Below are 12,659 nucleotides of genomic sequence, written 5' to 3' on the forward strand. Positions count from 1 at the left end.
ATGATTTTCACCATTATGGTTGGATTTATGATAAAAAAAATAATTATTAAAGATGGTAAGAGTCTAAAATATAAATAATATAATTAGAGTTAGTGATATAAAATATAACAATAAGAATAAATATAAAAATGAGCCTAATATTAAGGATAAAATTTAATAAAATTAATATATTATTATATTAGATATAATATGAAAATAGAAAAAATTATTATATTATTATATTATATATAATAAAGAGAAAAAATTATTATATTATTATATTATATATAATAAAGAGAAAAATAAGTAATATATATTATTATATGAAAAGAGAAAAAAATATATATTATTATATATAATATTAAGAGAAAAAATTAGTATATTATAAGGAAATAAATATAAAGAAATATGATATTATATGGTAAAATAGATATTTTATAATATATAATTAATAATAAAGATAATAATATTATATATTAAAAATTTGGAAAATTTAGAGATTCATGAACAGTGGGTCTTTATACAAATGTATTTGGTTGCATTGACTCTTAGCACTAGATGAGTTTTTTTTTATACCTATTTACTTAAAAAAATAGTGTTATTTCTCATGTGTATGGTCAAATGTGTCTCTATTTAAATTTTTGATCATTTAAAAAAGTATACTTTACTTTTATTTATTTAAAAGTAAATAAATAAAAAACGATGGGTCTAAGTCATTGTCCTGGGTCCTATAGTAACGCAGACGAGTAAAAAACTTGAAAAATGTAACTATAAAATAAATTCCAAACAAATCTTTATTTAAATTTATTATTTATATATATATATATATATATATATATTATTAAAAAAAATTAGATTTTCTTAATACAAATTATGAAAATAAATTATATGAGAAAATAAAAGAAAGAACTAAACGGGTCCTAAACAAAATTAATTTTTTATGTTTTTGTTGAAAAAAATATTTTTAAGCGTTTAATATTTTTTAGAATTAATAAAAGTAATTAAAAATAAAAAATGAAATAAGAAACAAAAATATTAAAACAAATTGGTCATTGAGCTAGCTAGGTGGCTAATGGAGTGACAATTATCGTATACGTTGGTGATTTGCATACAAATAGGGTTGGTCTAATTGGTTTGAGGGTTGGGCATAGGTGAAGAAGGGGTTCAAATCATCGAGAATGTAATGTTTGGACAGGAGGGTTTGGGTTTAAATCATCTCCTAAGCTCACCTAAGTATCATCTAAAGCATACATTACCTATTTAACACAATCATAAATGTTTTTTTTATCAAAGAACAAAACTTGCAAAGCCAAGTTCTAAACAAAATTCTTTGACATCGATTCTTGCTTTCTAAGTTCTTTTGCGCGGTTCGGGTGCACTTTAGTCAGCCGCTGGCGCCCGTCTTGATTCTATCCAATTTTTGGGCCAATTCCCCCTTAGTACTACCAAAAAATGAGATTCTTGTCAAATCCGAGTTTGATGCTCTAACCATTACCAAACTAATACCTATTCTATCTAGTACTTCAAGTGCTTCTCTTGCGTATAATATAAACCCTTGGCGTATCAATTTCAACTTTCAACGAGTCTTTCAAATTAGTATTTTTTTTTTTAATCATAAACTTTAATACCTTAGATCTCCATTCTTGTTCCTGAGATATGAAAGACAAAAACGGAATATATATATCTAGATCCTTAGACATGATTAGATGAGATGGTCTTTCAAAAGAGCAGGAAATTTTAGCTTTATTTCTCCGATGTTTGGGGATTCAGAGAGAGAGAGAGTGACTAAAGGCCCCTCATCAAATTAGAAATACCGCAAGGTATACACAATAACGTCTTTAAGTCAAATCTCAAACATTCTTAGATCATATAATATTGACTTATTATAATCAATGACCATATATATCCATTTAAATATATAAATGTCTCTTTAAATTCTAACAATTCATTCATACATCAAATATAGAACCAAAACGAAATATATAATCAAACCAGGACAACCAGAAGTAAAACAAGATTAGACAAAGAACCTCCACAGCCAAGTTTTACAATTTATTTCAAACGTTCAAATCATCATACACAAAGTTAAATCTTGATACATAAATAAACTAAAAAAGATAGGGCTAATAGAACGCCCTTTCATTCACTATTGGATTCCAACCAAATTTACATTTATCTCAAAACTGAAGAATCGTTTTAAGGACTTACAATTTGTTTTTTTCTAAGCATCCAATATGTTCGTCTAGGGATGGCAATGGGTATTTGTATGTCCGATACTCGTGGGTACCCAATGGTCGGGTGCAGGTATTTTAAATCGGGTTCGGGGTTGAGTATGGGGAGGAGAGAAGGTACCCGATCGGGTACGGGGTCGGGGATGGGGAGTGTGCGAAGCCCAAACCCGATACCCGACTATATTAATATTAATATATATATATATATATATATATATTTATTGATAAATATTAATATGACATTTTAATCCCATTATTATCTTTATAATAATTACATCATTTAATTTGATCTTATTCACACTTCTTTTTTCCTTAATCACTCTTTTATCTTCTATCTTCATCTTCAACTATCAAAAACTATTTCACTCTTATCTTTCTTTATCTTCATCTCTTATTTTTCAATCTTTCTTCTTCAATTACAGTAACAACAAAATTGTTATGTTTTTCGACATTTATAACATCTTATATAGGTAAATAATATTTCTTTTATTAATATTTCAATATTATTACTATAAAGTTATTTATTTTTAGTTATTCATCAATGTTTTTTTTGTATAGTAAAATATATAAATTTAGACTTTATTCGGGTAATGGGGTATCCGTCGGATATCGGGTACCCGACGAATCGGGGATGGGGAAGATATAAAGATACCCGTCGGGTAGGGTATCCGTTGCCATCCCTACGTTCGTCCGTTGTCCAAGTCGAAATCTCTATTAGAACGACCAAAAAAAATGTCTCTTACACCAAGATTGGCAGGTTTTTTTACTCATGTGCTCTCTCGCCCCCTCTCCAGTCATAATCTTCAATCTCTTTTATCTAGAACTTTTTAGTGGGCCTCATGTCTAGGGGTCATATGTCTTATTTCCTCGGGTTATTTGGTTTAGAGTTCATAAGCTGGATTTTTTCAAAAGGGAGTTTTTGTGTGTTTGTTAAGCGGTATTGGGGAGATAGAAGAATATATTAAGATAAAGGAAAACCTCTTTGATTTGCTTATTTTGGGATGGGCATCTGCATCTGGGCCATGTTTGGTCAATATTAAATTTTTTTATTTGGTTGACGGTTATAAAATGTTTTACGTTAAACTAATTAATGTGAATTTGAGGGGTTATAAATATTTAAATGATAATAATAATAATATATATGATTAGAGGTAGTTGTTTGAAAATTTATATGTGTAATATGATGGAGGTATATGTAAAAATTTATTTTGAATATATTTTTTGGATGTGAATTTCATCCAACGGTGATAAATTGTCTTTTAAATACAATTTTTTATTTTATTTTGTTGACAGTTTATTTAAATCAAGTTCTCTAGGAATGAAACATGTCACTTTTAACTAACATCACAAATTAAAATCAATAAAAAAAAAACTACTAATTTGAAAATTATAAGTTATCATTACAAAATAATAAATAGCACTGTTATATTATTCATTTCTCCATAACAATTTTAGAACAATTTTGCAAAAGAAGCACACATATGTAATTGAAACAAAGGCATCATAAATGACACACAACATCAAACACATATAGTTACAATTTCAACATGGAAAATTGCACAAACAACCGTCATACGTAATACAGTCACCATTGGCTTGATGTCCCTTAAGTTTAATACAGTCTTTTACGCATTGATTTTTATTACATACACTCTTACCCGTATAAACAATTTCATATGTGCACCGAATGTCTGTATAATCAATTTCATACCTGAGAGGCTCAGATGCTAACACCGATATTTCTCCTCCTTCAATACAAGGGTGAATATAAATGTTCAACATATGTGAATTAATTTTTATTTCAGCTAAAGGATGTTTTAAGAAATCATATGTATATAAATGTTCAACATATGTGAATTAATTTGAATTAAAATAAATAAAGAAAAAACACAATAAAATGAACATACCAACAATTGAGAAAAAGATAAGTCCATGCATAAGCAAAACATAATGATTCTTCATTTTTAAAAATATTTGATACAGGGTGAATATCTTAGTAAGCTAATATGTAAATGAAAACAAAATTTATAGTAAAATGAGTTACATAATATTTTCATAGATGTCATACCATTAAATAGTAATATATTTTTTAAGTTATTAAATACATGTGATAGAATAAATTTAATGGTTATCCTTAATTAATAAAGATTATCATATATTATATGTATTTATAGAAAGATAATTTCTAGAAAACTCACCGGTTATACCAATTTAGAAAACTATCATAGGAGAAAATCTAAAAATCACCTGATTTATTTCTTAATATATATTTTTATTGTTTTATTTATTTATTTTTATATATTAAAAAATCTTTTAGTATTATCATATTAAATAAATAAAAATATAAAAAATAATTTCCTTACAAATTTATTTCAATATAATATTTATATATTATAAATATATATTTAAATAAATAGTATCTTTCCTCATTTATTTCTCAATATAATATTTATAATATATATATATATATATAAAATTAAAATTTATCTAGATTTCTTTCCTTCTATTACCATATTAATGCAGGTATAATATAATATTTGTATAATATAAATTTATATATATATATATATATATTGTTTTCTTTATTTTTTATATACATATAATTTTTATAAAAAAATCTTTTAGTACTTACCATATTAAATAAATAAATAAATATTTATATCCTAGGCCTTGTTCGGATTTGGGTTTTTCAAATAACCCAACCAAATCAATTGTCACTTCACTCACTTTCTCATTCTTCAAATCAATCAAGTCATTAATTAAAATATTAAAATACCTTCTATTTTAAATTTTAATTATTTATTTTATTTATATATCAATACCTTTAAGTCTTTTTACCAAAAAAACATCATTATTTCTTCAAAATTATCACCAATCATTACCAATAATTAAATAACTTGGACCGAACATATTTAAATAGATTATTATTTTTATTATTATTATTATTATATATATGAATTATTGACTCTTTTAGATACAGACAAGAATCACCCTTCCTTAAAGATGCTTTCATGAACATAGTCAGATTCCACTCCCCATAGAAAAATAAAATGATGGTTTCATCGTCCATCTTTGTCTCTGTCTGTTTCTCTCTCTTTCTTTCCCTTTCTAATTCAGCCCAATTTGGACGTGATAATGGAGACAGTCGAAGAAATAGTACCGTTGTTTGGGATCCCTACAACAGCATCTGTAATTTTCACATTTTTGGGACTTTTAGCAGGAATTTTGTTCTACTTTTACGGTCCTTATTGGTCTGTTCGAAAGGTACCTGGCCCTCCAACGGTTCCATTTCTAGGTCATCTTCCTCTGTTTGCTAAGTATGGTCCGAATGTTTTCTCTGTCCTTTCCAACCGCTATGGCCCTATTTTCAGGTTCTTTTCTCTATTTACAATTGATCATCAATAGTTGAAACTGATCTGAAGAAATTTTTTAGTTTATGATTTGGGTTCTCTAACTTTATTATAATTAATTCAAAATTGATTTAGGGTTTGGATCATTAATCAATTAAGATGATGATGATGATGAAGAGAAAAACTATAATCTTGATAATACTCCTTTTTAGACCAAACCCTTAAACGGTTTTACTATGAATTATTTAGATAAGATTTTTCATATTCAAACTTTCAGATACATGTGACCATTTCCATTTTTGTTGATTGTATTATTGTACCTTTTTTTCACATTAAAATTTATATGTTGAAAAGAAATTGGAGCTTTGTATTTTTCTAGTTAAATTTGAAGTGATAAAAAATTATATTTGAGTGAACTGAAAATAGAAATTGTACTGAAACAAATTCATTTTTTATAATTTAAGAAGCTAGCAAAACCTTATGTGAATCAAATTTAAGAACTTTGGTCTCTTATTATAGTTTAAGGACAAATATCAAAATTATCAATTGTTTTGAAAATGACAATACATAAGTGCATTCAATATAGAACAACTTCAATTTGGTCCATGACATCTTTAGTATCATTTTCTTTGGAGAGAAAAACCCGATATAACAATTTTGTTAATGAATGCGAAAACTTAATTAAAACCGATAAAAAAACTCAGCACATTACCTAAAAGGGTGGTTATTATGCTCTAACACATTAATTTTCTACATCAAAATTTCAGTTAACCACACCTCAATTGTTAAAAAAAATACAGGTTTCATATGGGTAGACAGCCATTGGTAATTATAGCAGATGCAGAGCTTTGTAGAGAAGTTGGTATAAAGAAATTCAAGGATATACCCAACAGAAGTATCCCTTCTCCTATTGCTGCTTCTCCTCTTCATCAAAAAGGTTTATTCTTCACAAGGTACAATTTTAATATTAATTTTTTTGTATACATTGATCTAAACAGATAGAGATTTCAAGCATTACACACTAAAAATGAAAAAACAAACGATAAATTTCAGGGATTCGAGATGGACTACAATGCGAAACACAGTTCTTTCAGTTTACCAGCCATCTCACTTAGCCAGTTTGATTCCCACAATGCAATCCTTCATTGAATCAGCATCAGATAATCTCTGTTTTCACGAAGAAGATGACATCAATTTCTCTAACTTGTCGCTTCAATTGGCGACAGATATAATTGGACAAGCTGCATTCGGTGTCAACTTTGGACTTTCAAACCCGAAAGAAAAAACCCAAGTAGAAAACAATGAAAAATTTCAGGATTTCATTAAACAACATATATTCTCTACTACAGCGCTCAAGATGGATTTATCTGGTTCCTTTTCGATTATCTTAGGACTTCTTGTTCCAATTCTCCAAGAGCCTTTTCGACAGATCCTTAAACGGATTCCTTTTACAATGGACTGTAAAGTTGACAGAACTAATAGAAATCTCAGCAGGATTCTCGATGAGATTGTTGTGAAAAGGATGGAAGAAAAGGAAAGCGATGGTTCTAAAGATTTGTTATCGTTGATTTTGAAAGCAAGAGAGTCTGAATCTGTTGCAAAGAATATTTTCAGTCCAGATTATATTAGTGCAGTTACATATGAACATCTTCTTGCTGGCTCAACCACAACTTCTTTTACTTTATCATCAATTCTTTATCTTGTTTCTGATCATCCTCAAGTTGAGAAGAGATTGATTGAAGAAATTGATGGGTTTGGTCCACATGATCAGATCCCAACTGCTGATGATCTTCAAACCAAGTTTCCATATCTTGATCAGGTAAACTTTGTAGTCATTGTTTTCAAATAATCTTGATATTGTTGTCATAGTATTTCCTGTGAATTCTGTTTGATTATATTGTGAATTTCAATTGAAGGTAGTAAAAGAGGCGATGAGAATCTATTTTGTTTCCCCTCTCGTTGCTAGAGAAACTTCTAAAGATGTCGAGATTGGTGGATACATTCTCCCCAAGGTACTTTAAGAAAAAGAAAATTGTTTAAGCAAAAACAACCAGTTAGAGTAGTTCTTAGTAATTGTTAAGTTTGTGGGTATATTTGTCATTTCATAACTAACTCGAGAAACATGAACAGGGGACATGGGTTTGGCTGGCACTTGGGGTCCTAGCGAAGGACCCAAAGAATTTCCCAGATCCCGAAAAGTTCAAACCTGAGAGGTTTGATCCAAACTGTGAGGAGGCAAAACAAAGACATCCTTATGCATTTCTACCATTTGGTATTGGACCTCGAGCATGTATAGGACAAAAGTTCTCGATACAAGAAGTAAAGTTGTCGGTAATCCATTTGTATCGAAAATATACAATTCATCATTCACCAAATATGGAGAGGCCTTTGAAAATTGAGTTTGGTATAGTCCTTAACTTTAAGGATGGTGTCAAGTTGAGAGCAACTAGGCGTGCCAAATGAAAATAAAAGACTCAGGTTTTGTTGTTGTGGCTATATCTATCTTAGTTTATTTTCGATGGTTAAAAGGTTGAATTTATATTATGTTTATAAATAATAATAATGTTTTTCTATCTTATGGCTATTTAATCAATTACGAGTATGATCGGTACTTTCACTTTGGCAAATTTTTTGGATTGGGGTTGGACCGGTACCCGCCTCCAACCATTTTGTACAAATATATATTTTTAATCCATTAAACAAACATTTTTTTCACACTTCTAATTTTTTTTACTGTTTAACTTAATTTTGACTTGTGTAACTTAACTATAGCATGATTAAACGTGTTTAATACTCGGTTAACATAATTTTGACTCAATTAAAACATATTTAATTATTTATTCTACCATAAATTAAATTTAAGAATAAAATATAATCATTTAAAAACAAAAAGTATTCAATTCAAATGGGTTTAACTTTTTTTTATCTTTTCTTGTAAATATTAGGTTCATAATACTATGCCGGATTAATACATAGAATGTAGAAGAAAAAAAATGTTTATAAAAAAAATAAGGGTATGAATCAAAAACAATTTTAAAAAATGGGTTCCTATTTATCCATTCCGGGTAACCGGGTCAATAATCAGGTACCCAACCCGGATTGAACCGACCTGATTTGACCAGAAAATTTTGGTTCCTAATTTACCCAATTGGGTTGGGGCAACCAGGTACCCGACCCGTACCTGTTGCCTAGCCTAAATGAGTCAATGACAGTAAGAAGAGAATGGATCAACAGTTCCTTTTTTCTGTGATGAAAGTTAAATCTTGATATATATAAATTCAAGATCACATTGAGTCTATTACAAAGTCTGAATCTGAAATGGAAACTGAAATGACACTTGAATTAAGAAGATCAAGTCTATAATCTAGAGCCATAATAAATATTTGGATGAGGAATTCTAATCTAATCAGATTGGTTAACAAAATTGGCTCAATATATCATCACTAAACAAAAGAAACAAAGAAAAGTGCCTCTTTGCTGTTAACATAAAAATAACCCATTGCCAAGAAACTCAGTCATCTTCTTGTGGACAATGTATCATCTTTAAAAATGATAACCAACTCGAGGAAACCGACGAATCTATAGATACTGCGTCTGTATTCTTTCTCTATTCTCTTCCCACCATGTCTTTGCATTCATCTCCCCGAACCTTTCTCGGCTATACCCAATTCAAAACAATCATCATTTGAAGAGTTTTAACAAATGTCAACTAAATAGTCTTTTGGTTAAACAAGATGCAGCATGAGTAGTTAAATATGTTTTTCAATGGCAATTTAAAAATAAATATCATTGTAATCTAAAACTGTTTTGGCATTTTCATATATGTATTTCATTGGTAATTAGGTAGTTTTATAGGTAGAAGAGAGAAATGTTACCTAAATCTGACCCTTCGCAACTCCCTTGTGCCATCGACTAACTGTCTGATGGTAATGTAAACTCCTGGCTCATCTTGTTGAATCCACTCAGAATCGACTTCACTCGCATTACTAGCAGAAATAGATGGCTCATCTCTCGATGAAGTTGTGGTTCGTGAAGGATCAAAGGATGGTTCGATTTTATTGCCACCAATACCATAAGCACTCGAACCAGTGTTGTAATTGTGGTTAACACCTTGATCTGGTGTTCTATAATAGTTTTTGCTCACAGAATATGAAGAATCTCTGTTCTGTTCATTTGAAAAACAAAAATAATAACAATAAAAATGAGAAACAGGGGATATCTAAATTTGGATCTTAGAACAATTGTGACAGTTTTGATCATTTGACTTTGATGTTTCAAATTTTTAACTCAGAATTACAATAATTGTATTGAAATGAACTAGTTTTCAAAATAAAATTAAACTGAATTATTGACAGATACCTCATCTTCAGATCCACCAGGTGTATTAAGAGCCTGCTTGTTGAATCTCTGAACATTGTACAATTCCATTACTCTGTCATAATTCTCACCCCACCACCTTTGAGCTTGCCATTTATCAAATATCTCGCGACTGAATCCACGAGAAAAAACAAATGAAAAAGACTTAAATAACCTTGTTCATGTTGGTGTATATATACTTAAATTGTAAAAACGAAATAAAGGGTATTCTGGTATTTTAGTCGATGATAAATACCCATAAGACATACCTGAAACGAATTCGTTTAAGATCATTCCCACCAGTAGGAAGTGACATAAAAGTAATTTGAACACCGGGTTCAACTTGAGCCATCCATTGTTTAGGCTCATCTAGACCATGATCCAGATCAGAGTCTAGACCGAACCTGGATTTATTAGATTGAACCGCGACATATTCTTGAGTTGCGAAATCCCAAGCTGTTGTTGAACTACCTCCAGATGGTTGAACATAAGAAGGAACACCATCTTCTGATATGGTATCAAATTCTGGATATGATCCATAATTTCCTCCTCTTTTGTACATCATGTTGGGATTATAGTGTTTTTTTGAGTGTTTATATGAACCAGACATCTTCAATGCCATATCTTTTATCTGTAATTTATATATGAATTATGTTAAATCATGAACTTTATTTGTCAAATGAAATAGTATATAATTCAATCACACTATTATACCAAAAAAGAAGAAAATTATTCAGTGTAGTCTCTAAACGAAATATGTTTGATTTTTTTTATATATTTGCTAGAACTAGTTTGGCAGCTTGTTTTGCAATCACTACTTATTCACCTTTATAAGCCCAAACAAACTAACCCTAAGTTTAGAACTAGTTTGGACCTCTTTTTTTATAAGGGATAACCCAACATTATTTGGCTCTTTATCAATTAAAATATATTAAAATAACTTTTTATTAAATATTATTATCTTTAATTTTTTTTATTAAATATTATTATCTTTAAGTTTATCCACTAAAACCTATAAGTTATTTAAATAATATATAATTCAACAATATTATATCTCTATTCTGTTATATTATTCAAAATACTAAAATAATTTTTATTTTAAATAATTATTTTTTATTTTATCATTATATATTAATATCTTTTAAGTCTTTTTACCAAAAATATATCAATATCAAATTATCGTCAATCATTTAAATAAATAAGAAGCCTAAATAACAACTTTCATAACCTCAAGATAAGGGTTATTTAAATAATCCTAAACAAACAAGAGCTAATGTTTTTTTTATTTATAAAAAATTCTTCAATAATATCATATTCTTTTGAACATTGTAATATCTAAGTTCATATATCAAAATATATTATTTTATTTTTATAAAATTTTAATATTATAATAATTAAAAAAAAGGACATAGAATAGGAAGTGAGAGTGTAGGATAAGAAACCTGCGCCGTCAGACTTTTGACGGAATCCTTGGCGCGTGGCGCTCCATCATCCTCCTCCTTCTGCTTTGAGCAAGTTATACACGTCAGCATCTTTGACCTCCAAATTCTTTATTTTCCTTTTTTACCCTTTCTAGGTTTTGAGGCTGTAATTACCTGCGATAATAAGAAAAAACAAAAAAAGAATGTTTTAAATTCCATACAAATTATTTCATAAACATTTCTCCCACCAACAACCAAACAGACCTTACAAAAAACATGGAAAAAAAACACAGTAGAGAGAGAAAGCTCGGGATCAGAGAATAATGGCGTCAATAATTAAAACATAGAATTTCAAAATGGGTATTGTCCAAATCGGATTTATATATCCTCATTCTTCAAGAAGAAATCTAGAGAGAGAAAAAGAAAAGAAAACAGAAGAAATGTACACGCCGGAGAATAATAATACAGTTTTATTGGGATGATCGGAGATAAAAGAGTGATGAAAGCGGTTGTTGAATCGACAACTAGACAATGAAAAAAAGAGCAATCGTGTTTTCATGGCTGGTCCATGTTTTGAAAGTGACTCTCCAAAACAAAACTTTCTCTCTCTCTCCTCTCTGTTTCAAATTATATTCCTCTCGAAGAAAAGATTGACATGACAGAACACTATCTATAATACTGTTTAGAAAGAAAAAGGAAGAACCCTAAAAACAGTTTTCAAAAAAGCATATTGAATCGAGAAAGGAAGAATACCCATTACCTTGTTTGCTCTGTTTGACCTGAAAATGGTGGAAATCCGGCGGGGTAAGAATTTCCGGCCGGTGAGATATTGAGGGGTCTACACTATAGTTGTTTTGAATGAAATGGGGAAAAAAAGAGACAAGAAGACAGGGTTTCTAGGCTTTTGCCTGTGTATATATATACAAGGATGGAGGAAGAAAGAGAGAGATGATTGTGACCTATTGTCCTTGGTTATTACCTGGGTTAAGGATGGTTTTGTTTTGTTTTGTTTTTTTAAAGGATTTTTATTTAGTAGTTTATTGTGGAAAAATAGATTATTTAAGTTATATTACTAAATTTAATGTTTAATCAAAATAATAAATTGATTGTTAAAGTAATACATGAGTTAATGAGAAGGTATTTTAATTAGATTCAAATAACCATACATGGGCCACATCAAACAAGCTAAAATAGGTTTATTGTAGTTATTTGAAAATAATTCTAAAATATGGTGTCTAGCCGTGGAAATTAGTTTCTTTGTAACGATTAAATATCATTAATATATCATATTTTAAAATATAATAATAATTTTAAGATTATTT

General features: G+C 29.0%; 2 protein-coding genes across 3 annotated transcripts; one reads left to right on the top strand and one right to left on the bottom strand.

Moving 5' to 3' along the window:
• Positions 1-5,275: 5,275 nt before the first annotated feature.
• LOC124926018 (cytochrome P450 711A1) lies at positions 5,276-8,141 on the top strand. The gene is made up of 5 exons (XM_047466173.1): positions 5,276-5,581; positions 6,361-6,513; positions 6,614-7,379; positions 7,477-7,572; positions 7,691-8,141. Exons 1-5 carry the CDS (start codon positions 5,346-5,348, stop codon positions 8,021-8,023), a joined length of 1,584 nt encoding a protein of 527 aa, XP_047322129.1. The 5' UTR covers positions 5,276-5,345; the 3' UTR covers positions 8,024-8,141.
• Positions 8,142-8,785: 644 nt separating this feature from the next.
• Positions 8,786-12,212, bottom strand: LOC124926936 (protein BREVIS RADIX-like). 2 transcript variants are annotated; one of them, XM_047467270.1, is made up of 6 exons: positions 12,098-12,212; positions 11,359-11,511; positions 10,186-10,547; positions 9,920-10,049; positions 9,436-9,725; positions 8,786-9,218 (listed from the first exon to the last, which is right to left on the bottom strand). In XM_047467270.1, exons 2-6 carry the CDS (start codon positions 11,446-11,448, stop codon positions 9,140-9,142), a joined length of 951 nt encoding a protein of 316 aa, XP_047323226.1. In that variant the 5' UTR covers positions 11,449-11,511; positions 12,098-12,212; the 3' UTR covers positions 8,786-9,139. The 2 variants fall into 2 exon arrangements, with proteins under 2 accessions (XP_047323226.1, XP_047323227.1); XM_047467271.1 differs by lacking the exon at positions 12,098-12,212 and adding an exon at positions 11,602-11,742.
• Positions 12,213-12,659: the final 447 nt, after the last annotated feature.

The sequence above is a fragment of the Impatiens glandulifera genome, chromosome 2 (genome assembly GCF_907164915.1).
Source record: "Impatiens glandulifera chromosome 2, dImpGla2.1, whole genome shotgun sequence".
NCBI classification, from domain to species: domain Eukaryota; kingdom Viridiplantae; phylum Streptophyta; class Magnoliopsida; order Ericales; family Balsaminaceae; genus Impatiens; species Impatiens glandulifera.